At 59.9% G+C, this 26,973-nt stretch overlaps 1 protein-coding gene across 2 annotated transcripts; it reads right to left on the reverse strand.

Moving 5' to 3' along the window:
- On the reverse strand, positions 1-26,165 carry ADCY7 (adenylate cyclase 7; the record flags this gene model as incomplete). 2 transcript variants are annotated; one of them, XM_079722988.1, is made up of 25 exons in its annotated part: positions 1-673; positions 875-999; positions 1,609-1,723; positions 2,112-2,216; positions 2,780-2,926; positions 3,622-3,777; positions 4,152-4,239; positions 5,608-5,801; positions 6,821-6,919; positions 7,763-7,888; positions 8,284-8,368; positions 9,308-9,405; positions 10,666-10,738; positions 10,882-10,965; positions 11,483-11,517; positions 11,884-12,072; positions 15,196-15,328; positions 15,546-15,704; positions 17,106-17,233; positions 20,542-20,653; positions 21,694-21,842; positions 22,142-22,291; positions 23,119-23,280; positions 24,428-24,631; positions 25,980-26,165. In XM_079722988.1, the coding sequence occupies 25 exons, from the start codon at positions 26,148-26,150 to the stop codon at positions 527-529; spliced, it is 3,234 nt and encodes a 1,077-aa protein (XP_079579114.1). In that variant the 3' UTR covers positions 1-526. The 2 variants fall into 2 exon arrangements, with proteins under 2 accessions (XP_079579114.1, XP_079579113.1); XM_079722987.1 differs by having other exon boundaries at positions 4,152-4,276; positions 5,555-5,801; positions 25,980-26,150.
- Between the last annotated feature and the right edge of the window lie 808 nt (positions 26,166-26,973).

Genomic DNA, 26,973 nt, shown 5'->3' on the forward strand with positions numbered 1-26,973 from the left:
ACTGTGGGGTTTTCTCCCTATTGTTTGAAACCATTTATAGATTTAAAACAAACACCCTTTCAACTCTTTACCAGAATGCCTGTATGAGAAACGTGGACTCTTGTAGTTGTTCTGCTGGGGAGAAAGGAGTCTCCACCCATCCTGGACAAGACAAGAAAGACGAGTCTCGCCTGTGCAGCTCACAGGCCAAGGGGGAGTAGGGGCGGGCGGGGGTCTCATCCACAGCACCTGGGGGAATGAGGGTCTAAAACTCACAAATGAGCCGTTCCCTGCTGTGCTGGAGGCCGAGTTGCAGACTCTGACATCACAGAGGTTCTGGCTGCCTGTGTGTAAGGCTTCATGGTCACCTCAAGCTGAGAAATTCTCTAGTGCCAGTTCAAGGAAGCCATGCACAACCACCTGCTAGGGGTGGTAATGGCCAAACCCTTGGACTGCCTTTGTGACCGACGTGGGGCTGAGCCTTCCCCCTGGCTTGCTTCAGGGAAGGAAATCGGCTTCCAGCATGTTCTGCACCTACCTAAAGCCCTCAGTTCAGCCCCAACCCTTGAAACTTGGCAGTATCCGTACAGACAAAGTAAGTCCGCAGTTCGCCTTTCCCTTTGACGTTAATCAGTCCGCGGCATTCACAAGAATAACCTAGTCCCTGGAGGATGGTACATGTCTCTTCAGTAACCTGAAAAGGAAAAGAAACCTAAGTCTTCAGAAGCAGAAAGAAAATCTGCTGTGGGAGGGATGAAGAGAAATTGGCTGACAGGGTCTGGTTTCCCTCAAGAATTCTGTGGCTAGAATCCTACAGCTGACTGATGCCCGGGCTCCCTCACCTCTGGGAAGTTCTCTCCCCCTTGGGCACAGGTTTCCCCAGGTGAGCTTTTACCTGGATTTTTCCAAGTTCTCCGGTGCTCTCCATTCGACTGGCAACATTGACCGTGTTTCCCCAGATGTCGTACTGAGGTTTTCGTGCCCCAATCACTCCAGCAATCACGGGCCCATGGTTTATGCCTAAAGAACATGTTTGCAGTTAGCAGATCATGGAGGCAAAGCCTCAGGCTTATAAGGCCACAGAATCCACGCAGCAACCACAGAAAGCGTTGACAAAACAACTACAGTGAAGGTTGGAAGGGTGCTTCCTGAGTCTGACGGGTGGTGGTACTTGGGATGGGAGGAGAGCGCTCCCTGGGCAGCTCTTTTTCAGACTGCTGGATGTGAAACCTGAGTCCACTGGTAACACTTCTTGTATCTACTCATCTCCTCTTGAACAGTAAACGGGCTTTGAGCACTGACCCTGTTAGCTAACAGTGACTACTCAGGTTAATGATTTTGCTTTGTCCTCGGTGTATTTAAGGTCACCTCTTTACAGGGATTTGGGCTTTCCATTCCCCATAGTGATATATTCCTGTTTACTTAAAACTTGCCAAGGTAACTTCATAAATAGTACGCAAAGAATTCTTATTACCCAGTCACTGGGGTTTTAAGATCAGAAAGGGATTTCTAAAACTTTTCATAGCAGATGGCAACATACACCGGACTTGAGAGTGGGTTTGCCAGGAGGTGGGAGCTGCACAGTCCCACCCGGAGCTCAGGCCCGGGGCCGCCTTCCCAGGGCCTCACCAACTCGGAGGCGGAAGGAGTTGAAGGAGTGCCGGTTGATGCCATCCAGCTTGCTCATCAGGGCGGTGCTGAACTCCACCATGATGCCGATGTGGGCGTGCTGCCGCTCCAGGTCCTGCAGGACAGAGCGCTCCATGGGGCCAGGGCCAATCACACCCCGCCTTCCTGCCTCCACCGGCTGTCAGACGGATGCTCCAGAACACCCTGCCCTGCTGAGCGCCGTGTGCCAGCCTGGGCATGAAACCCATGGGGGACCACTGATGGGCAGAGATGTACCGAGGCTCCTCCACAGAGGGTCTAGGACCTGCTCCCCCACCTAAGCTCCCCTCCTGGTGAGGGGCCGCCTGCCCCAACCCCTCCACCAAAAGGCTCCCTCAGGCTGAGCCATGAGCTCCTCTCCCCTTCCCTCACAGGAGGGGGCACGGAGAGGTGTCGGTCTGGGGCTGTCTTGAATTTCCCCTCATTTGGGGCTGGGACATGAGACCACCAGATTGCCTGGGTACCTGGTTCTCGTGCCCTGAGGGGATGCTGAGCCCTGCAGCTGCCATGTACGTGCTGCCGATGGTCTTGATCTTCTCCACACCACTGAACTTGGGCTTTAACAGCAGCTATAAGACGAAAGGAAGCAGGCCATACAACACAGCTGCAGCCGGGGCCTGTGCCAGATTCTGAGAAGGGTGTAGGATTCTCTCCCACCACCACTCCTAATGCAAACATTTCTCACGCAGGACCCTTCCCACCTGAGTTCACACCTCCGTACAGGTGGGGACACAGCCTCTGGGTTCTCTCCCTGACATTCCCTGTCTCCTCCATTCTCATCTGGTCTCATTCCTGCGGAAGGAGCAAACACCCCGCCCAACGGTATCTACACAGGAATGTCGATTATTTGCAGCTAAGAGTTAAGCCCAACTGAGTGACTTCCTTTGAAACAGGTTGCTAGCACGGGCTTAGCAGGAAATCAGACTATTCTACAACCTGAATGTAATCTAAGCAAGCTGCCCCTCACAGAGAAGATAAATTACATCGTGACAAAACAAACAAGCAAACGCGCAGGTACTTTTTATAATTTGTGTACCATGCGTTCTCCCCAAGGGCGCCGCAGCACATGGGCGCAGGGTGCCCCCGGCCCCACCCTGCCCTCTCCAGGAGGCTGTGTGGAGGGAGGCCTTACCTCGTCAAAGTCAGCTATGATCTCGTTCAACAGGCGCAGGCACTCCAGCCCTTCCTTGTTGACGTCGCACTCCGTGTAGAATACTTTGAAGTCCGGCACGGATGCAAACATGACACACACGCAGTCGTAGGACTGATGGTACCAGTCCTGGATTGGGGGTGGGAAGAAACATGACCCTGTGGCCACCAGACCTCGTTGGGGGCGGGGGGGTGGGGGAAGCAGACGGGAGGCGATTCCTCGCGCTCCAGGAGCAGATGCTGGCTGTATATGGGACTCACGTGGGGGCCGTTACAAAATAGGAGATTCCGAATCAATGTGTTGGGGAGGGTCAGACTCAGGTTGGTTTTGGTCTCCTTTAAGTACCCTGGGTCTGTACAGCTGGGCTTGAGAACCCGTGGGTAGCAGAAGTTGGCAATCAGGAGGCCTGGGCTCCGTGCTCACTGGGCCTGAGTTTCCATAGATAAAAAACTCTCCGCTACATAGAATTGGTAAAAATGCATGTTTTCACCAACAGATGGTCCAGATTGCAAATACCTGGACATTTAATCCTTGCAACCATCCTGCCAGCCAAGTACTATCAGCCCCATTTTATAGATGTGAAAATCAAGGCCCAGGGCAGTGAGAGATCATGTCCACAATCACACCTGAACCCTGATCTCTGATCCAAAGCCTGTGTTCTTACAGCTAACACCACACACTGTCTCCTGGGCGCATCAGTGAGGCCAAGAGCCATGGAAACCAAGTGCAGAAAGCACCTTGTAGCTATAGCGCGTCCCTCCACGGGACTGAACCTGTACCTTCAGTCTCCCTGTCCTAGTGACTGAGCCCCCTCTCACCCACACCTCATTCAACTTGTCACCAATGAAGTGGGCGGCCACGTGGGCTGGCAGGACGTTCTCTAGAAGAAGGCGGTTCACATTCTCCATGGTTTCAAACTCCTCGTGTTCCTTCTTGAACTTCTTCTTCCACAGACAGTCCAAGCGGCAGTAATAGTCAATCTGCGGACAGAAGGGAACATCGGTGTCCCGGCAGCCGTGAGCGAGGGCAGAGCACACTCGTAACCCTGGGGGCTACGGAGCCGGCCCATCAGCACTCCAGCCTGTGCCCCTGGCAAACGTCCCCAACTCAACAGCCACTCCCCAGTCAGCCATGACTCCTAATTCTCAAGTGACCCACAGGATTAAAAGTCACTCGTGTCCTGATGGGTCCTTGCCCAGGACCCCGACCCAGGGACCAGAGCTCCCCGAAAGACTGCAGTCCTGTGTGCTGCTCCAAATCTGAGGCAGCCCCAGCCCCACCCCCGGCCTCTCCAGAAAGAGGTACAAGCAGCCATGTTGAGCTAGGGACACGGTGGGCGCCTCCTGGGCCGTACCTGTCTGGAGAGCATGATGAGGGTGGTGTAAAACAGGACCAGGTAGAAATTGATCATTGTCTTCAGATCCCATGAACAGGACGGGGTGCTGCCGGATACGAGGGGAAAGGCAGGCGTCATCTCCACTGCCACCCAAAGCCCCCCACATTCAGGGGATGGCATGAGGTCCAGATGCAGGGCCAGCCCACGGGAAAGTGAAGAAGATGGGCGATCGCTGCCCTCGGAGCTCATGGAGCAAACAAAAGCAAGGAAATTTTTAAGTGTAGTGACTGTGCTGAGCCAGTGTGAGCCCCTTAGATTCCCTGCTGGTCTCTGCCAGCCTCCCGGATTGATATTTCGGCTTTGACTTTAATGCCTTCTAGGACAAGGCGAGCACCCTAACCCAGGCATGGTCCATTGGCTTCCTCTGCAAAGGAATGATTACTCCTAATCATTGCCCAGCACTTGGACAGAGCCAAGGGGACGCCCTCTTGCCTATGGCTGTGATGTCCAACAGGCCTGGCTCCGGCAACGAGGGCAGACAAGCTTCGATCACAGACAGATCTTTGCTGTCCTGAGATTGAGGCCTGGGGCTTATAGATTGGAACACAAGTGAAGGGATTTTTGTTCTTTCTTTGTACTTTTTTTTTAAATGTAAACTTGATTATTTTATTGCTAATTTAAAAATAAATGACTTTGATTGTGAAAAAAAAAAAAAAAACCAGGATGCTTCAGGTTGTAAAGAAAAGAGGGACGTGCAGTTGACAGGGAGGTGACATCTGAGCTCACACCTGGGTCTCAAGGGATATTCATGGCGAAGTCTGAAGGAAAGCCCCCTAGGCAGGCAGGGGAGCAGCCAAAGGCAGCCAGAGCTCCTCGAGGTGAGCAGGGCTTGCAGGTCGGCAGAAGCAATGTGCAGGTGCAAGCCAGGTCCACAGGAGCACACCTAGTTCTGGGTCCCCAGGTTCCTGCCTTTTAGTTCAAGGGGAGCCAGGCCCGCTCTCCTCAATCCACTTGAGGCCCAGAGCCCCCAGAGCCACGCACACGCCAGCCCCTCGCATCAGTCTGGGAATAGCCCAGAGCCAACTGCTCTCTCCAGAGCTCTGGAGACCCAGGACATGGCTTGAAGCAGGGGACTGGGCTAGAGCTGAAGCCTCCGCCTCCCCACCCCCAGACTGGCCTAGAGACAGGATCACCCAGGTGGCCTCCTGGGACCGGGGACACCCCCTGCAAATCAGTCACACTCAGCTCTGAGTGCTGCAGACCCAGGGCCTGAACCCATCCCTTCCCCTTCTGTAAAGCGGAAACCATGCCACCTGCCGGTCCAGCCCACAAGGTGTCCAGTCCAGAGGGCACTGTGAATGCAAAAGCACCTTAGTTTGAAATGACACTGAGGCAAGACAAAAAGTGCTACAATGGGCCACAGTCGAGACAGGCAGTGGGCAGGGGTCCCGGCAGTGTGGGGTCTGGGCCCCACCTGAGGGTGCCATTGGTCTTGGTGAGGTTGCCCAGGCTGTGGCCACAGCAGTCCCATTGCCAGCATGGGGAGATGTTGAAGAGCACCAGGTAGGCCACCAAGGCCACTGTCAACAGCACGACCTTCAGCTCCAGGCTCATCCGCAGGAAGACAGAGCAGGCGATGAAGGCCAGGATGCAGCTGCAGGTGTAATACTGGGGAGATGGGGATGTCGGTCACCCCACCATCTCCCATCACCAAGAGGCACGTCCCGGATCAGAGGTCACCCAAGGGAGGGACACCTTTAGCCACAGAGGAATCCGTGAAGATCCAGTGTGTCTTCAGCACCACTCTCTTGCCTCACTGACCTCCCTTAATGAAGAGCAGGCAACGGAAACTAAAACTTTCTATATTGTGTTGTTTTTACTATATTTTTACTTCCACTTATGGCAAGTGAACTTAAGGAAAAAGAAAAGCAGTGAATAAAAATGCAGGTGCTGGGGAGGCTGTGACAAGGTCCAGGCAGTGATCTGAGTTCTGCCACGAGCTGGTCCCTCCCAAAGTGCATCTCTGCCCATGTTACTCTCCTGCTCAAGAGCATGCTGTGGCTCCCTACTGCCCCCAGAATAAAGACCAAGCTCTTCACCCTGGCACTCATGCTCCACTGGAGCTGGATCTAACCTACCTCTGGCTTCATCTCCCAATCCTCCCCCACCCCTCCCCGTGACACGACCACCTGAAACCTACTGTGCCCACTACCTGCCTTGGCTTTTTTTCGCTGTCCCCTCTTCCAACCCCCGTCCCATAACCTTGCTGCCCTTTAGAGACCAGCTCAAATTCACCACCACCCCCCTCAAGTCCCACAGCCCTCATCCTGTCCGGGAGGGTGCTCCAGGCACAGCTTCTGGTGTCAGCCCACCTGGGCCCAGTCCTGGCTCCGCCGCCTATGAGGCAAACTGTCGGCCTCCCCATGCCCACTTCCCCATCCATGAAGTGGAGATCATGACGAGCGTGGTCAGGAGACAACCACCAGTGCAGGGTGCTCCCACTCTCTTGCCTTGGACCCAGGCGCCAGCACCTGGACCCCTTAGCCCCATCCGGCCCTGCTCTGTCGCCTCGCCTGGGAGGCGGGGGACTCGGCTCTTCCATGCCCACGGGCTCCGGTGCTCAGTGTGTTCTGAGCACGCAGGGACAGTCCAAGTGAGGGCACAGGAGCCCCGAGGGACACACTCACCGGGAGGAGCTTGCACAGGGTCCTCTCCCAGCTGCTCACGGCCCCCGGGCCCGTCTCGTTCCCAGCAGGCAGCCCCGGGGCCGGGAAAGGCATCAGCGGCTACGGAAAAGACAGGTCCCCGTGAGGGGTGGTCCGGGGGCTCCAGGGTCTGTCCCGGCTGAGCGGGGCTGGGGACCTGTAGGGGACAGAGGGCAGGGCCGGGGCCTCCGAGAGCACCACGGGCATCTCCTGCCAGGCCCGGCTCTCAGCCCGGCCGAAGCCTCTGTGCCCCCGACGTCCCACCGCAGCTGGCAGCTTCACTGCAGGAAAAGGGAGTCCAAGGAAGGCGCAGGGACGCCGCCCCAGCGCCTGACTCGGGGCGGGGGCCAGAAGCTGGGAGCAGCGTTTTCCGTGAGCCCCCTTCTCCGCAGGTGACACGGAGGGAGGTGGTCACAGAGCCCCGAGTGCAGGGGACACGGAGGTGGGAGAGACTCTGGCTCTAAATGTCGGAGCGGGGGAGGACCGGGCGGGACGAGTGCTGTCTGAGCCCAAAGCACACGAGCCCGGCCCGAGAAGCAGGTGTGCCCTCCGGCATGTGCCCAGGGCTGCTCACCCCCAGTGAGGAGACTGGGTCTCAGAGAGGCTGAGACAGGACCTCCTCAGGGGCTGGAAAGAAAGACCGGGACGTCAAGGACGCCGTGGTGGCCCTGTGGGGTCGGCCACATGAACGCTCTGGGGGCCCCCAAGTCCTCATGTGACAAACACAGGATGAGGAGCTCACAGCCGCCACGGGAACCTCACAGGGCTCTGGATACGGTCACACCAGATGGGCTTTTAGGCAACAGGATTATAGGATTCTAGAATCCGGAGGTCCCCAGGGTCAAAGACTGCTCCCTCGTCCCCGGAAGCGTGCACGGCCCGAGGGGTCTTTGCCAGGCCTGCCGTCCCCGCCGCAGAACCCACCAGGTTGATGACGGCGACGGTGAGCAGGCTGCCGATGGTCAGGACGGCCAGGGACACCCGCAGCAGGGGCTGCGTCTCCACCCTCTCGGAGATGGCTCGGAGCGCGCCCCGGGCCGGGCAGCACCTCTGCGGAATCACAGTGTCATCAGCCAGCACCCACACCCGAGGTGGAGGGAGAGCCCGCAGGAGGCCTGGCCCGGGGACCCACAGCCCAAGGGCCCAGCAGAGCGAGAGCCTCTGAGAGCTCCGCTGGGGAGTCGGGGGTGCTGTGCCCGCCCGGCCCAGAGCTCAGGACACGTGTGGTGCGCAGACAGAAGGGACAGCCCCACCCCTGGGGCTGGGGACAGCCACAGCCGCTTGCGGACTACTAGCACATAGGACGGAGAACCCTGGGAGAAGCCTCCGGACCGTGCTCCAGGCCGGAGGGGAAGGGGTCACGGGGCCGGGGCTCGCACCACCACAGCCCCGACACCTGGGGGGCCCGGCCTGCCCGCCACCCAGTCGGGGGCCTCCCCACTCACCAAGAGCTCACGGGCAAAGCACAAGCCTAGTACCAGCCCGAGCACGCAGGCCACCAGCCCAAAGGACACACCCAGAGCCGCCATCCTGGAGAGGAAGGAAAAACCTAAGTTCTGGAGGACCCTCTGCCCGGGGCCAAGCCACTGGCATGCTCCCCACCCCCAGCACCTCAGTTCACCTTCTCCCCCGCGCCCAAACGGCTACTCTGCACTCAGCCAAAGGGGCACACTGCACACTGTGGTCCAGCTGCCCCACGAACAACACACAGGGCCTGGCCGAGACACGAGGACCAAGATCAACATCACGCCCCGCTTTCCGGGCCAAGTATACAAGAAACAACTGATTATACAGCCTTCAGACTCTTGCCCGGCACATAAGCACCATCTAAAAGCGTTCCCCCTTTCGTCTTTATTAAGCACATCCTGAACCACGATCCTAGTGGATCCTCTGGCCTAACTATCCTTCCAGAAGCCGCCAACTGGCTGACCTTCCTACCTCCCTGTGACCTCAGCCCCCTGCCCCCGCCCCCAGCAACAGAGCCCCTTCGCAGAAGCGTGAATCTCAGTGGTTCCTGTGTACTGGCCACACACCCTGAATAAGGCACTAAGCCCCCAGGGCCTCAATTTCCCACACCTAACAGGGAGGTGGTAGCAGCTACGGTTTTAGGAGTCTGCCCTTCTAGGACTCCAAACACCTAAGGCAACAGTCACAAAAAACTGAAATGCCTGAAGGGCCATACAGAAAACAGGTGACTTTGAAGGCGAGAGGCATCTGGGAGTGGGGAGGCCTGCGGCTTGAGTGAGCAAGCACGTTCAACTAAAACTAAAACTAAACGTTGGCAACTCCAGGTATGGGGGCCACGGTGCCAGGTCCAGTTTCTGGGGCTCTTGACGCCTAAAGGGACTAAAGGTACTAACTCTAACAGCCAGCCCCTTCCTGCAGGTCTTCTGGTGGGATCTGCAAGGTCACCACCCCTCCTAGCCTGACCCCAGTGTGCCTGACCATCCGGCCCACCCCCCGACTGACCTGGGCATCAGCAGGGCATGGATGAGCAGGATGCAGATGAACACAAGGCTGGCACAAGCAAAGTAGTAGCGGGCCCGCGGGATGGGTGCCAGGCGGTACTGGGGGCGACAGAGACTGTGAGGGGTGGCCGGGCAGCCGAGGCCCGGCCTGCAGGGCAGGCTACTTGCTCTGTCTGACCCCTTCCTGGGCTCCACCCTGGCTCGAATTAATCATCTCTAAGAAAAACCTTACACCCGCTCCTGGACTTCCTCCCCTCCTTGACTGTTACATCATCATGAACAAACACTTTTCATATGTTTCCATTCTGCAGTCTCTCTTTTATATTTAGAGGCAATACCTTCCCCTCCCCCACCCCACCCAGGTCTCCGACTTCATTTCCAAGGTCCCTGTAAAGCCCGTAGCCCAAGTCCATGGGCGAGAACCAAATGGGAGCTCTGGGGCTGCTGCGACTGGGGCTAGCGGGGGTTCTGTTCTCACCCCAAACCGAGGAGCACGGCCAGGCCTGAGCCCCAGTCCGTAGGGCGGGGGGCCCATGCTGCCCGCCCCGCCACACCCGGCACCATCTCAAGATCTCAGCCCACAGGCCTTCTGCCGCAGATGAGCAAACCGAGGCTCGGGGAGCCCGGCAGCCTGTCCAGGTCTCACAGCCAGCAGGTGGCCCGCCAGGCGGCTCTCCTGGTGACCACACCTGCCTCCAGACCCCAAGCTCCCCACATAGGGAGCCCCCAACTCAGGGAGCCCCCACCCAGTCCTGGAGGCTGAAGCGGCAGAGAGGTCCCAGCACCAGAGGGCCGTGGGCTGGGTCACTCTCTCAGGCCACACCTGAGGCCAAGACGCCCCAAACCTTGGGGTCCGTGAAACGGGTACCGTCGCCCACCTTGGCCTGCAGGCGAGGGCAGAATGCCACACGCGTGCCTTGGACGTTGCCAGAACCAGGAGGCCCTCGAAAAATAAGTGAACGGTCACTAGTGGACACAAGCATGGTGTTACAGCAGCCAGAAGGGGGAACCGGTCAGGCACCGTCAAACTGATACTGAGTTCGGGGCTTTTTCCTAAAAAGTGCAGAGCCTAAGGTGCGCGCTGGCCCCTATCAGCACTGGCTGAGGTTTGGCATTTGAAGGGAGCAAAGTCTCCCAAACCCAAGTCGGGGAATGACTAACGGGGGTGTCAGGTGCAGGGGCGAGAAGACCCAAACAGGCTGCATTGAGCCCTGTCCCCACCCCAATGGCAGCTGGAGCGACTCCCCAGTGCCCTCCCTGAGCAGACCCTCTGGGGGTGCTGGCTGCCCTGTGGCCAGCACCCGCCCCCCACCCCAGGCCTTGGAGCCCCTGTTCCTGGGGCTGCTCAGAGGTCCTCACCTCTCGCTCGAAGCCCTTCTCCAGGAAGATGGACCCAAAGGTGTAGAAGTCATCAGACTTGGAGCAGCAGGGTCTGTGGGGTGGAGACACAGGCAGTGAGAGGTGACGCCTGGAGGAGTCAGGGGGAGGGCGCGAGGGGCCACCCTCAGGAGGCAGCGCCACGGACACAGCCACTGGGCATGAGGCGCACGGCGAGCACAGGTCTCGGAGCCTCACCTCGTGGAGCTGAGGCCCTCGATGGCTGACAGCATCTCATCATCATATGAGTCATCCTCTGACCGCCCCTTGGGGGACGCACTTCTGGAATCAGACACCCGCAACGGCATCAGCCCAGGAACCTACATCTACTTGCCCAGAGGCAGGGGTGTGGACGAGATGACTCACCCAAGTGGGGTTCCCAGGTGCCTGCAGGAGGTCCCAGAGCCTCGTGCAGGATGGAGGGACAGGCGGGTCTCACTGAGGCCCAGAGAGGACAAGCGAAGGCCCAGCATCACACAGCATCACCCAGCCACCAGCAGCCCAGCCAGAAGCAAAGGGCAGACCCCCCAAGCCCCAGTCCAAGGTCTCTTCCACTAAACCCCAGGGTTCCATCACACCAACCCCACTGACCCCACTACAGGGTGGGTATACGACAGCCACGCGATCATTGTGAAGTTCTGGTTCGTAAAAACACTCTGACCCAAGCCATGGCGAAACCCATAGTCAGGGCTGGGCCTTGTGGAGCTGCCCTCCTGGACAGAGACTGGTCAGGGCAGCCTGCCTGGAGGAGGTGACTGGGGCAGGACTTGGCCAGGGAGGCAGGGGACAGGGCACAAACCTGTCAGGGGTCCGGTGGCGCCGTAGGGGAATGGCCTGGAAGGGAAGGGAGGGGGAGACGGTTATTCTCCAGGACCCGGGGCCCTGATGTGCCTCACCGGACTGGGTCTATCATCTCCGGCACTCTCGGATGCAAGGACTGTCCAAGCTGCAGGCACCCGGAACTGAAACTGAACTTGGTCTGGAGAACCAGGAGGCCAGGGACATCCCCCGCCACCCTGGTGCATTCTCCAAATGCCTTCACTTCCCCAAGGGCCCCAGGAGGGAGGGAGGGAGGGCAGAGCCCGGAACCATCCTGCAGATGCGGAAAGTGAGGCTTGGACGGAAGGACACCCTTAGCATGTGCTCTCCCGCCCCTGCCCGCGGCCCCTGCTCCCAGCTCTCTGGGAGGAGAGGTCCTACCTTGGGCCTCCGCCCGTGGGGCACAGGGGTCTCGCTGCTCACACTCTCGCGTTGGTTGAGGTGTGCGAAGGGACGCGCCGCCCCCCAGGACTCGAGGTAGCGGGTCATGCGCACGGAGGCCCGCATCTTCAGGGTCGCGTCCCCCTTGGACTTGGTGAGGTGTAGGCTGGGCGGGGGCGGCTGCTGGCTCTGCGGGCAGACACAGACACGGCCTGACCCACCCCTCCCCTCTCAGCACGGGAACGGCCCGCCCCCATCCCGCTCCCCCAGAAACGCGATGCTGCCCAGAACGCTGGCCCATCTGGCGAAAAGGGAAAGTGGCAAAACAGCTGCTGGGTCTGCAGCCCCTCGGGGACTGGCGGAAGCCCAGTGCTCTCCCTGGCTGGGCTCCGGGGAGGCCCCAGCTCGGGGCCCTGTCCCTGCCACAGGCACAACTGTGCACAGCCCCTCAGGCCCTTCTCTGCCTCCCCAGGGCAAGAGGTGGGGTCAGGCCCCAAGCCCGAAGGCCCCACTTGGCCCCTGAAGCTCCCTGGGTCTGAAAGCCCATCGGCCCCTCCCGGTGGACGCACCCCAGGGAGATGGCACCCAGGGAAGAAGCCACAGGCATCCTGCCCTGCCCACCCACATGTGGCAGCACACGTCCTTCGTGTGGGAGCAGCCAGGAGGAAGGGGAATGCTGGCCAACCCAGGGCTGCTCCCCACGGGGCAGCATTCCAGGGAGTTCCACTCGTACAGCCCCCAGACCACAGCATGGGTCCACTATCTGCCACAAGCCTGCCACGGCCATGCCAGGGACATGGTGGCTTAGCCAGGCCCTGAAGGAGGGGCCCAGCCCTGCCTCCTCCCCCAACCCCCCCGCCAAGAACAACAACCCGCCTGGGACCATCCTCAGCTGGCGAGGCCGGACAGGACTGGAAAAGGGGGAGGGAAGAGAAAGACCCCCAAGGCCACCAGGGACAAGCTCGGGCCATCTCGAGGCCTGCTGAGTCCCCCTCATCCCCTCACAGCCCTGCCCTCCAGGAGTCCCAGTCTCTGGCGGCTCCCACAAACACCCACACAGACCAACACCTACTGCCACAAACACTCGTTAAGCCATAGGCAGCAACTTTCCCGGAAACTTCTTGCCTCCTCCTAGGTTAGAAACATTCTTAAACTCTGAGCCATGTCTGTCTGCCAGGCCAGAGGGAATGGCATGGAATTCAATCCTTGTGAAGAGTCCCGGGGTCCTGAGAGTGAGCTGCGCCCTGGGGGTCTGGGGAGGTCACATTTCTCTGTCTCCCCCTCCACTGTCAGCAACTCTGCCTACACGGCAGCCAGCTCTTCAAGTTCGAGGTCACTGCCACTTCTCTCTTAGGGCAGGGAAGCCAGACACTGTCCCTAAAAATTAAATGGGTCCTGAAGATCCATCAGTTCTGAGCAAAAACGCATCTGTTCAGAAGCAGGGTCCAGGGAGGGCACCTGCAACCTGCACCGGCCACGGGCCCCCTACCAGCCACCTCTGGACACTCATCCCTTGGGGCACCTCACACACACGTAAGCCTACAGAAGCCAGAGCTGGGAAAGGACCTCCCCACCACGCCTCGGCGCAGTGCGTGCAGCAGTCACGAGATACGGGTGGTCTCTGTGCACAGAAGGGAAGGTCTCCAAGTTACGTCGCTGGTGAAGCAAAGTTCACACTGGTGGAGGCGCTACCACCAGCTCAGCAAAGAGGCCAGAGGAGTCTTTCCCCCTCTACTTAGATGCGCACAGACACCTCTCACCACACGGGTCCCCGTCAGGGGGGACGTGCCAGCGGCGAACAGGGATGCACGGAAAACTTTCTATAGCACACCCTTCATGCTTTTTGAATTTTCAACTATGGGAATGAATAGAATTAAACAAAGATGTGGGAAGGTCACGTTGCCAGATAAAAGACAGGGTGCCCAGTAAACCCTGCATGAGACACTCGTACTAAAGCCTTCCATCTAGAACACGAGTCTGACTGGGTGCCCGCGGTCATACCTGCTGATCCGGCGGCCCTGCGGGGTGGGTTACAGGACTACGCCTGCCACCACCTCAGGGTCCAGGGCTCTGCTTCATTCGTTCACAAGCTATCTGGGGCCCTGCTCTGTACCAGGTGTTGTCCTAGGACCGGGGGTTGAAGCCTGGAGAAAAGGGACCCCCACCCCGAGCCTGCCCACGTGGAGCTCACACTGACAGTAAACAGTACAAAGGATGAACAGGAGCATTTGGGACAGGGGGAAGGGGGCTGTGGGCGGAGGGGGCAGCAGTGACAAGGGCTCTGCAGTGGAAACAGCCTGGCAGTGGAGGGACAGGAGGCTGGCACGGGGCTGGGAGGAAGGAAGCGGGGTGGGGGGGGTGGTCAGAGGAGTGGGCGGGGCCCAGAGCTGCAGGGACAGGGTGAGGGGCTGGGTGGTTACCACGACAGTGGGCTGGGAGCAGCCCCAAGGTACCAGGGGGGGTTCCCCCGATGCTCGCTCAGCATGGCTGACCCACCTAGGGCGCACGGGGAACGTCGGCAGGATGAAGCCCGAGGGGGTCGGGGGAGGCTCACAGGCTGGCCCGCGGCTGCCCCAGAGACTGGCAGGCGGGCCAGCCCCGAGGACGGCAAAGGCCAGAGTGAGAGGGAGCTGGAAAGAGCCAGCCACCGCCGACATTCCTGAGCAAGCCCCAAGGATGATTCACCGGGGGCCCAGACGAGCCGGCCTCCCACGGGCGGGAACGAAAGGGCCCTGCCGGCGCAGGCGGGCTGCGGGCAGGCCCGGGGCCCACGGCCCAGAAGCAGGCTCACAGCCTTCCCCACCACGGGGTCCTGAAGGAAGCGGGGCCGACCGATAACCTAGAGGCACCGGCCGGGCGCACGCGGCGGGTCAGAGCCCAGGACACACAGGGGCTCCTGCCTAGTGGCCCCCGGCCATTCCTTGCTTCCCTGACTCCCATCCAAAGCATGTTTTTAAAACGTGTCTTTTGAAAATCTGGACAATTAGGGACAACCTCATGGAAAATAAACTCACAGTGACTATTATTTCTAGAATGTTTATGACGCACCCAGTTGACGGTGAGGGCTTCACTCAGATTAGCTTTTTCTCCTCTTGAGGTAGGCGCCGTGTTATCCCCGTTTCATAGAACAGAACACTGAGGCCCAGAGGAGTTGTCCCTTGGGGCCTAGAACATGCCTAGGAACGGGGCACTGCCTCCTACCCCGGGCGGGCCCCACCTCTCCCTCCATGGGGGCCGTGCCCCGGGTGTGGGCCCTGCTCCCAAGCACAGCCCCAGCGCCGCCCCCCAGCCTGCCGCAGCTGAGCCTCGTACCCGGGGGTCGATGACCAGGTAGGTGCGGATGTTCATCTCCTTCAGGTAGGGGTCCCGCTGCTGCCCGTGCCCGTCCTCCACCTCATACGCCTTGTCCAGGTGGTTCAGCGTCGCCTCTGTGATGTGCACCCGGCTGGGGGAGACGAGCGTCAGACAGCAGCAGGGCCCAGCGAGGGCAGACACCCACCCGGGGGTGCACAGCAGGCAGGGCTGAGCAGGCCAGAGCCCGGGCTGGCTCCCCCCACCTTCAGGTCACTGATTCCCTCTCTGACCCCATGCTGACACCCCGCCACCGCAGCCCAGAGTCAGCCCCGGACCTCTGACCCCACCGCCATCCAGCTGAGCCTCACCCAGGGACTCCAGCCGCCTCCATCCTGTTGGCCAGGGACACGTCATGGGACCACACATCATACTGCCACTTGCGCAGCCCGATGACACCGCACAGCACGTTCCCCGAGTGTATGCCCACACGCATGCTGATGTCCACGCCTGTGGCCTCCCGCACCTGCCTGGGGCAGAGGCCCGTCAGCCCACCCCAGCCAGGGCTGCTGGGGGGCCCTGAACCCTAGGACAGGCTCAAGGTCCCTGGTAGGGGGTGTGGCACGGGGTGGGAGGAGAGCAAGGGTGTGGGGAGCGTATGGGAAGAGGGCAGGCCCAGCTCACAGAGGAGAACGTTCTCAGCCTGAGGGGGCTGCCTCCTTGAGAGGGGATGAGCCCCCCATCTCTAGGAGTGTGCAAATGGATGTGGCCGCCCCAAGCTCAAAGGCTGTTAAAAGGAGGAGGAATTCCAACTGTCCCTGGTCACTGTGGCTCCTGCTGGAGGCCCTAACATACTATCACTGGGTGCTACCCCCGCCTGGCAGCCCCAGCTGGAGTCTGCAGAGGGACCCAGACACTGCCCCAAACCCAGCAGAAACAAGGAACATGGGGCCGGCCCTGGGGGGCCTTATACACCCCCATCTCTGGGAACTGGGAGCACTGGGGGTTGCTGGCACCACTTAGTACAAGGAGCCCCAACTTCAGAGTTCCCTGGGGCACAAGGCACCCCAACATGAGCAGGCCTCCAGGTCCCTTCGATAAGTGCGTGAGGGCCTGGGGAGCAGCCGGTGCCACGTGTCTGCCAACGGGCCAGGGATGGACCGAGCCTGCCGGGGTCAAAGCCAGTGGGAGCATAGGGCCCCGCACAACCTCCACATGCTCCAGGGAGGGAAGCAAGCCCCAGGGCTGTGGCACCAGCCCAAGGTCACACAGGCGGTGACGCAGAGCCAGCCTGTGACCTGGACCGACTCCCTGACTGGGTTTTTTTCTGGTGAGGCTTCAGGAGGAGGACAAGCCAGAGCTGGGTTGGCGTGGAGGCTGTGCGCTGCCCGTCTCTGCCCCGAACGCTGGGCCGTTTGGCCAAGCCCGCCTGGCCCTCTGCCACCCGCTTGACCGCCACAGACCACGGCTGCTCGGGGTTCCAGAGAGCCTTGTGGGGAGTTGGGATGTTGGTGGCAAGGAGCCGCAGGAGGCTGGGGGTCTCCCTGCAGCTCTGAGGGCTAGTCCCCCAACTCTAGGGTCTTCACAGGGGGAACGGGAAGCAGACGGAGGCCTGGAGTCCAACCCTGCGGCTGCCAGCTCCTCTGCTGCTGCGAAGGCTCAGCCTCCGGAGAATCGGAGCCCAGCTGCCCGTCCTCATGGCCCTCAGCTCTGAGCTTCTGAGCCTCTCTGGAACTCGGAGTCCCGGTGCGCCCAGAGGGAGGGATGCAAACACACTGCTGAGTGGTCCAGGTAAGCCTCCTGCGCCCCTGGAGCCTCAGTTTCCTCATATGCAAAGTGGGGACAATGCATTCCCCAGCATGCCTTGGGGAGCAGAAGGGGCCCGCCGTGGGAAGAGGCCCCAGTGCCCCAGGCTTGCGCGTGGTACCTACTTAATGGCCTCACACATGTCCAGCCCCATCTTCACACAGTTGCGGGCATGGCTGGGCAGGGACACGGGCAAGCCTGACACGCAGTAGTAGCAGTCGCCCAGGATCTTGATCCGCATGCATTCATTGGCCTGCAGGGCAACGGGAGGCCTGGTCAGCAGATGGCCCAGGGGCCAGGGAGCAGGCATGCTGGCCACCTCCCCACACCCTCCAGAGTCAGCCAGGCTCTCTTCTGGCCAGGGGCTTTTTCCTGGGGCACCAGCCACCAGCAGCTGCCTCTGGGTCCGGCAAAAGGACGGGGAACACGGGGGGTCTGCGGGAGGAACCCCAAGCAGGTGTCAGGGATAAAAACAAGTGTTACCAAGGGCGGCCACCTGAGGGCCTCTAGGGAGGTGCTACCTTTGTTTCATTCATCTATGCAATGTTTGAGCATCTACGGAGTGCCCTGCCCTGCCCCAGACACTGGGACACAGCAGTGAGCAAAACAGAAAACAATCCCTGCAGCCAGTGGCAGAGCTGGACACTAAGCTACATAAATAAAATCTGTAGACACCCATGATAAGTGCTATGGAGAAAAAATGAGGAATGGGAAGGAAGAAGAAGTTCCCAGGAGGCCAGAAAAGGCCTCCCAGTGAAGGTAACATTCGAGCAAAGTCCTAAAGGAACTGAGGGAGCAAGCCATGCCAGGATCTGGAGGAAGAGCATCCGGGCAGAAGGAAGCAGCATGTGCAAAGGCCCTGAGGCCAGAAGGGTGTTTGAGACATAGTGCCGCAGTCAGTGTGGGTGGAGTGGAGAGAGGAGGGGGGATGAGAACAGAGAGGTAGCAGGTGCCATAAGCTATGGGGTCAGCAGGTGTCAAGGTAACCCAAGAGATGACTCTGCTGCTAGGGATACAGGGTTTGGGGAGTGGGGGAAGAACAGAGACGAAAGATGGGAGTGGGGAGACAGGGTGGGGTCACGTAAAAAAAACGCCCCTGGAGGGGAAGGGGAGGCCCAGGTAGGCTGTCTGAGGTTCCATCTGAGGTGGTGCTGCAGCTACTTGACCCTCCATAAGCCCGTAGCAAAGGTGGCCATACATATCAAGGCCTTGAGGGTGGGGTTTTAGGGAACAGGAAGGAGAAGCTGCCTACTGGGCTCCAGTGAAGCCTTGCCCCAGCTCCCTCCTGCCTTTTCCCAGAGGGCTGGCCCCTAGAACCAGGGTACCCTCTGTCTGCAGATCCAGTGCCCACTCCCTGGCATGCCCCCCAGGCCTGTGGGTGACCACCCAGCGCCAATGACCAGGCCAGGCACCATCCCTCCCTCGAGGTCCCCTACCTGCCAGGCCTTTGTGAGCAGTCCCCTTCCTAAGTCCTCCTCCAATGACCCATCTGAGTGTGTGCCAGCTGCTTCCCTGTGGGCTCGGTCTGGCACATGCTGAGTTCTGAATGGCCTAACGGAGTTGGGTGAGGACAGTGCTTTCCTAGAAAGCAGCAGAAGCTTGGCGAGGGCTGGGACACCCAGGCACTGGCTCAGGGCACCGTTGCCCTTATCTCCTCCAGGGCCAGGCGCAGGATAACAGTCTGGATCCAGCCCCGCTGTCAGGGATTTACAGGAGGCCACGTTCCCCAGGCTGCTCTTCCCCGCGCCTCTGAGACTTACAAACTGGCGGAGTTGTGTGAGTGTGCTGGGACAGAAGGTGCCTGAGCCCAGACGCAATGCGGACACCTCCGAGAGGAGGTTACAGCTCTGGAATCTGATTGCTGATAGGAGAAAAGGCTGGGACCAGCTCTTCCTGCTGTGTCTGCCCAGGGACTGGACACTCTGGCCTGAAGACTGGCACCTGCCATAGCCTCCCTCTTCTCATCTGTATAATGAGGCTGCCTCCTGGGCCTGCCATGGAGAGCGGGCTGTGTCCAAAAGGGCAAGGGCAGGTCCTTGGCTTCGTGGCAGGGGGAGAGCCCGCTGCGGCCTTGTGTAGTGAGGATGGAGCCTGGGCCCACGTAAGGCCCAACCTCTAGGAACCTCCACCAGAGAAATCATGAAGGAAGGAAGCTCCTAAAGCAAGGTTCCTGGCTAAACAGACCCTCAGAGTCACGCAGTCCACAGTACCCAGGGGGGACAGTTCTCCAGAGCACCCCTGGCCAGTGGTGTCCAACTGTAGTTTGGTTACCTCCTGTGACGGGAAGCTCACCTCCTGAGGTGGAGCCCGCTCCTGGTGAGGCAGTCCCTCCCAAGATTGAGTGCGAGGCCAGAACTTGCTCCCATCAAGTTCTAAACCATCGATTCTCTGCACATGGAGTCACCCGGGAGGCTCTGAAAAACTCTCATGGGTGCGGGCATGGGTACTGGGATGTTACTTAAGCTTTTCATGTGATTCAAACATGCAGCCAGGACGGAGAGCCACTGCCCTAAATCTTACTCTTGGGTCTCTACTCAGCGGCTACCACTTCCAGGAAGCCTTCCTGACCACCTGAGGCTGGGCTAAATAAGCACCCCCCAGTCCTGTCCCCTGTACCCCTCTTCCAACCACATAGCACGTAGCCCGGGAGCAACTTGAGGGCAGCCCAGGGCTGCTACTCAGCAGGTCCCCGGACCAGGTAGTAAATTAATGAACAACTGAGGCTCCTCCCCAGCCCCCTACACACACCCCTGGAGCTGGGTGTTGCTTGTGAAGACAAAACAGTGAGATCTCAGCTCAGCCCTCTTTGGTCTCCAGACCCCTCCCGCCTTGGCTGAACCCTGGAGGCTCTCCTTGCCCAATGCCCTCCCTGCTTGGCACCTGCTATGCTCCCCAGGGTCCTTAGGTCAAATCCCGCTCCTCACCTCAGCCCTCAAGTCCTTGAACGTCTGACCCTGTGACCATGTTCCCCGCCAACGCACTCTGTCCCACTCACACCGAGCCACTTGCATTGCATGGGCACACAGAGCTTTCTTTCTTCTCTAGGTTTTTGCATATGCTGTTCCCTCTGCCCATAACACGGTTCCCTTGCCTCTTCAGTTTCTTTTTAGGTTTCTCAAACTTTAATGTGCAGACTATTCACCCTGGGATCTTGTCAAAAGGCAGATTCTGGGTGAGGCCTGGCATTCCACAGTCCTCCCACGCTCCCAGGTGAAGCTGAGGCTGAGGCTGCTGAGCTTGCGTAGTGAGGATGGAGCCGTCTCCTCCTCCAGGCAGCCTTCTGGAGTCCCCCTCTAAGCTGGTGAAGCCCAGTGCATTCCCCAGTGTGCACTGACAGTCTCCCCAGAGGCCTCACACTCTGGGGGACAGGATCCTGGCTCAACCTCCACTTTGACCATGGGGCACTTGAAAGCTTTGCTGACTGAATGCTAAAATTCAGCCCAGGCCTCCCCACACCCATCTCAGCACAGCGCTGGACACAGGACACCCCGTGGATGCAGTGGGAAGGGCTCCTGCCTTTACCATCAGCGGAGGGGAGGCAGCACAGGCCAGTGGGCTCACCTTGGCGATCTGGTCGAACTTTCCGAAGAGCTCATTCAGCACCACCACCAGCTCTTTTGGGGAGCAGTCGCTGGCCAGCTGCGTGAAGCCCACGATGTCAGCATAGAGGATGCTGGGGGTAGGGTGGGGCCAGCAGGAGGGTCAGGGCCAAGAGCCCCTGAGCATCTGCCAGCCCCGCACCCAAGCACCCCTGCGAGCCCTCTGCCGCCAGGGATGGGAGAGAAACCCCCCACCCTAAGGATGAATTAAAGTTCCAGAGGCTTCACATCAAAGCAAAATGAAGAAAGCCCCAGTTTGCGGGGGCCCTCCGGAACCCCCAACCCCTTTAGAGCCTCACCACAGATGACTGAATGGAGCCCTTACAGGTGGATTCTCGGGCACCTGGGAACTTCTCCCCTCCCCTATACCTGGATTTCACCTCTGCGCACACTTCAGAGCTAAAGCCCTGGTAAGATATGACTGCACGCTCCTTCCAGCTGAGCTCCACACCCAGCGCTTTCACACATCTAGTCCTCACGCTGCCCTCGTAGGAACCCCATTCTACAGATGAGCAAACTGAGTCCCAGGGAGGTTAAGACTTGCTGGGAAGCCAGAGCTGCGTTTCGCATCAGATCTCCCCGCCCCTGAGTCTACAGTGCTGGACCATCCACAACCCAGAGGCAGCAGGCCAGTCTCGGGGGTAATGCTGAGCCTGCAGGCAGAGGACCAGGGTGGAGCTCACAGCGCCCACATCTATGCTTCACTCAGGTCAGCGCCGCTCAGTAAGATTCTGCAGCCCCTTCAAATCAGTCAAAGACAGGTGTCAGGACTGAGGGGGCCCCTGGCGGTCACCTGGGTGGGGCTTCATCTCCTTTTGGGGGGCCTGTGCCCCTTTGAGAATCATCTGAAAAGACCCCTTTCTTCCCAACAGTCACGTTCGTGCACAGAGTTTGACAATTTTAAGGGGCAGTGGATCTCCCCCAGTACAAATCTAATCTGCCCCCACCCGTTGGGGGAACAAGTGGGAGACTGAGGCCCAGGGAGGGGCCTGGATTTACCTCTCCCCAGTCCCCGTGCGGGCTGGGACCTGGGCCTACAGGTAGGAGGGCAGCGGGCCACCTGCTGGGGCCGCCCTGGGAGACACTGTGCATACAGGCCCGGCCAGCCGCCCACCTGACGTTCTGGTGCCGCTTGACGTAGAGGCTGTGGAAGTTGTTGTCAGGCAGGTAGCGGCGGTCCCCACCCTCCTTGAGCCGCTCGATGATGGCCAGCTTCATGCCCATGGAGATGTGGGCAGGCAGCACGGACAGCAGCAGGTTCTCCTGGCACGTGGGGCACAGGCAGGGCGGCATCAGGCCCCGGGTCTCCATCCTCTCTGCCCTCCTGCCCCTCTGCCCACCACGTGCCCCATCGCTGCTGGCCTACACCCTGCTACCAACCCGGCAGGCACACACCCTCCCGTGTCCCCAGCAGCCCCCGGGATGACGCCAGCACAGGTGTCTGGCCAGGTGCCCCAGGTGCCTCACTGTGCTGTTCAGTGGGCACATCCTCAGAGAAAGGATGCAGGGCGTGGGGCCTGGGAGACAGCCGGGGGGCCGGGCAGGGTCAGGCGGGTCCCCACCTGCTGGCGCTTCTCGATGCGCAGCTTACGACGGATCTGGATACACTTCACAGTGTAGGTGAAGAGGTCTCGGGAGGCATCCTGCATCTGGTGCTTGTGGAAGGCGCCCGTGAGGTTCCCGCACAGGAAAACCACAGCATTGGCCAGCAGCTGCGGGCGGGCCACGGCGGGCTCAGCATCAGGCCTGGCCCGTGCCCCAGGACATCGGCCCCCTTGGGCTGGTGACAGCACCCCCTCCCCGATCCCTGGCCGCCCAACCCACTTGGGCTGCAGCCTCCCTGGGGTGGGCAGGCAGGGAAACAGGTCCAGACTCACTGGTCTCCTAGTAGGTCACTGAGACCCCAGGACCAGGACTCAGGCCTGTCTCAGCATCCGCCAGACATTCCCTGGTGCAGAAGGGCTCAGGCCCCAGAGACCAGAGCAGCCAGCCGCTTCCAGGGCGGCAGGAGCACATCCCCTCACAGAGCCCAGAGGGAGCGCCAAGGGCAGTCACGGAAGGCACAGGGCCAGGCTGGCTGCCCAGAGCTCTGGCCCCCACCTCCCAGACCGGACACCAGGCCTGGTCAGGAGGAAAACACATCTGCGCGTCACCACTAACTTCATAATCACTCAACGCAAAAGACACCAGATGGGGCGTCCGACCCGGTGCATATGGGGCTCTGGGCTGAACGAGCGAAACCTCGGGAACAGGGCCTCACCCAGCAGCAGAGCTCTGGACCCAGGAAGGAGGCCCGGGGGTCAGGGCTCGAGGGAGGGGCTGAGCCTCCGGGGTACCCCAGGCCAGCAAAGAAAAGGCTGCAGGGCAGGGCACCTGCCGACTTGGACGAAGCCCGGCCTCGAGGCCACCCGTCGGCAAACACCTCTGTCTCCAAGGCCTCCAACTCACGCGCTCCAGGCTTGGGGCTGCCCTCAGCCCAAACCAAAGCCCCACCCAAGGCCTCAGCCGGCCCGCGCGCCCAGACCCACACGCCCCTCACCTGCAGCCCGACCTGGACGCTGGGCTTGGTGAAGGCCCCCATCAGACCGCCGAGCACCAGGAGGTGGGAGGTGCTGGAGACGACCCCGGCCACGACGGCACCCCGCATGCTGAAAGGCAGCAGCGTGTACACCACGAAGACCACGAACAGGAAGAAGGGCACCTGCGCACAGCGGCGTCGTGAGCGCGGCCACCACGCCGCCCCCGCCCGGGGCTCAGCTGGGGTCACTCCGCAGCCCCGGCTCGCGGGGATGGCCCTGGAAGCCTGAACTCTGAGGCTGCGCACCGCCCCCCCGCGCCCTCGGCCCTCAGGTCGGCCCCTTCCCCCACCCTGTGTGGCGAGAGGCAGCGACAGACACAGGATAGAAGGAGAAAATGATGCCCAGCCAGCATCATTTCCTACAAGCTGATTTACCGTCTGGGGCCGAGGCTGAGCCTCCGCCGCCCTCGTGACCCAGGGAGCTCTCGCCTGGTGCCCACCGCCCACGGCCCTCCCTCCGCAGGAACGGTAACTACTGCCACCCCCAGCAGCCCAGCCCACCGGCCCCGCCCACGCTCCGCGCTGGCCCCTGCTGCTCCCCTCCCCCCACCCCCGCCCGCTCCCACCCCTGCTGGGAACGGCACCCTCCCCCGAGCTTCCCACCTGCATGGCCTGCCCGAGCCTCACCCCACCCCAGTCACAGGATCCAGCCACTATGGTCAGAGCCCCCCCAACCCTGACCCCAGTGACAATGACCATCCAGGGCTGGGCCCATGCCCCAGGCCAGCCAGTGCAGCTCAAGCTGGTTGAGAAAGGGCTGTCTCTTTCAGCTGGCCTGGGTAGGCTAGTGGACGGGCAGCCCGGAGGTGCCGCAGGCACCTCTGTCCTGAGCTGGGGGTGGCCTGACAGGGAATGAAACAGCACAGAGGAAAGCAGACCCGGGAGAACTCGGGATCTGGCCATCCTGCTGAAGCCCCAGACCAACCCCTGGGCCCTTCCCGGCACGTGAGCCAATTTGTGCCTTTTGGCCTCTTTGAGTTGGAGATGTGTCATTTCCAGAAACAGCACAGCCAGACATTCAAGTGGACACTCTTCTCCCACCTCACCCGTATCTCATCAGCACAGAGCTGAGAGAACAAGATCAGCCCAGGGCCCATTCTCAGTCCCAGAACCACAGCCCGGAGAGAGGGAGGGGCCCGTGGCTGGCACACCCAATGCGGGCCCAATCTCCAGAAGGGATCTGATGCCCAGAGAGGGCAGGAGCTACCGAGTGCACAGCTGGCTGGCAGCACCCAGCCCCCAGGGGCGCCAGGGTCCCCTGCCCTGTTACCTGCTCCCAGTCACACGCCTCCTTCATCCATGAGTCAAACACCAGCACGTAGCCCAGCGTCACAAGGCAGGCCCAGATGAGGAGAGCCGAGGCCCTGAGCCACCGGCGGACGAGGCACTCAACATACACGAGCGCGTAAAGAGCCACAAACACGGCAAGCGTGAAGAACGCCGTCCCCAGGACAGCCTGGTGTCTGGAGGGGTCCTGCGGGGAGGGGCCGGGGGGTGAACACACACAGAAATGCCATAGCCTTCCCCAGCGGGGTGCCACCTCCTCCAGAAAGCCTGCCAGGTTAGCCTGTCCAGCCTGCCCTAAGCACGGTCACTTGCTGCTTCCTCCACGTGGGTGGCATCCATCCTCCCTCTAAACATCAAGTTCTTTCTTACCTCAGGCTTTGTGCTGTTGCCTCTGCTAGGGGTGCCTCCACCACCACCTTTCCCCAGTCACCTGTGGGGCCCAGCCCTGTGACGTTCTCACTCCCCACCCCTCCCCTTCAGGCGTCCCCCGGGGTCCCCAGCAGCTCTGTGCACACCTGCAGGGCACAGGTACAAGAGCACGGGAGCAAAGCTGTGGAAAGCCTCCTGGGGGAGAGGCCACTGCTCCTAACTCTTAAAGGATGAATGGATGTTTTTGAGGAAATACGTCCAAAGGCACCCCAGACAGGGGAAGAGCTGAAGGAAAGGTACAGAAGTGCGACGCTGTGGGGAGAAGGGGTCACAGGCAAGACGTTCGCAGGTGGACGGCACCTGGTTTCCCCCAGAGGCCCGTAAGCTCCATGAGCACAGAGACTAATCTGGGGCCAGCACCCAGTGGGTGCTCAGTAACTATGTGCCGAACGACAAAACAGAGGCCCTCAGGTTTACATCCACAGAGGTACAGGCAGCACCGGCAGAGCACCTACTGGGTGCTGGCCACCTTACACATATCACCCTGTTAACAGCCTGTAGTCTCTGATGTTTTCTTCTAGAACTTTACTGTCCCATACAGCAACCACTAGCCACATGTGGCTATTCAAAATTGAATTTCCAATAATTAAAGATAAAATTGAAAATTCAGTTCCTCAGTCATATTAGCCGCATTTCAAGTGCTCAACAGCCACGCAGAGGTAATGGCTATAGCAGGATGAGGCCTAAGTCAGAGATAATATTAGTGGTGCCTGCTGTCTTAAGAAGGATTCTGAGACACACACACCCCCACCCCAGCCGGCTCCGTGAGAAAGAGTGCTGGGATTGATGCATGATGTCTGCCCCGGTACTGGAAGTGGGAGCAGTGATGCACAGGCCTTCAGTAAAATCAAAGTCCATTGTGGAGAAAAGTGAGGGTACTTTATTTGGCCAAATTAATGTAACATCTAAAACCACCCCAGACTTAAAAACTAAAATAAAAAATGTGTCTTCCTCCAGCCTAAATATGCGCCACAGCACTTTACAGATGCAGAAACTCAGGCTTAAAGAAGATAATGACTTGCCCAAGGCCTCCCAAGCACAAAGCATCAGAGCTGAGACCTGGGCCCCAGGGAAGCCCCCAGCGCCCACGGGCTGCCCCCACTCACCCCGTAGCTGAAGGTGATGATGATGAGGACGGCGCAGGCAGTGATGGCCACCAACAGGAGCGTGAGTAGCAGCGGCCCATGCTGGCTGGTGAGGCGGTACTTCTCGTAGAGCGTGTCGTGGTTGGGGTCCTCCTCGCCCTCGTTGAGGAAGTAGTGCCCCTTGGCCGGCATCCTCCACCTTTGGCACACCCGCCCAGCAGTTCACACAGGAAACCCCGCAGCCTGGGGAGCATCTGTCTGCTGACACCCACCCCTGTACACCTAGGCCTCTGGTTTCTCCGAGCCTGGCAGGCGGAGCTGGGCAGGAGTCCCCTCAGCCAGCAGCTCCATGGACACACGAGGCCTGCACTGCTCCAGCCATCAGGTCTTGCTCACTGCACCGCCCGCATCTGCTTTTGCATCCAGGCCCGAATGAACAGACATGCAGGGTCCTCAGCTCTGCAGAGACACAAAGCAGACCAAGATTTGACCTGGACTGGGAAGGCTGGCATTGGGCGAGAGCAAGGCCAGGCCTCATAGCCCCAGGTCTGATTTATCAACCTTAACCAAACCTAACTTTTAGGTCTTTAAAGCTTGGCCCACCCCAAGGTCATAAAGCTAGTCTCCTGTGTTTCCGAGAACTGCACGGTCCGATACAGTAGCCACTAGCCACATATGACTATCAAAAATTTAATTTAAGTTGATTAAAAATAAAACTAAGGGGCTTCCCTGGTGGCGCAGTGGTTGAGAGTCCGCCTGCCGATGCAGGGGACATGGGCTTGTGCCCCGGTCCGGGAAGATCCCACATGCCGCGGCGGCTGGGCCCGTGAGCCATGGCCACTGAGCCTGCGCGTCCGTAGCCTGTGCTCCGCAACGGGAGAGGCCATAACAGTGAGAGGCCCACGTACCGCAAAAAAAAAAAAAAAAAGAAAGAAATTAAAAGTTCAGTCCCATATAGAGGCTACTTGGAGAAGATAAATGGCGGCAGGAGGTGGCAACTAGCCAAATCTATGAC

The sequence above is a fragment of the Hyperoodon ampullatus genome, assembly GCF_949752795.1.
Source record: "Hyperoodon ampullatus genome assembly, chromosome: 18".
Taxonomy (NCBI): domain Eukaryota; kingdom Metazoa; phylum Chordata; class Mammalia; order Artiodactyla; family Ziphiidae; genus Hyperoodon; species Hyperoodon ampullatus.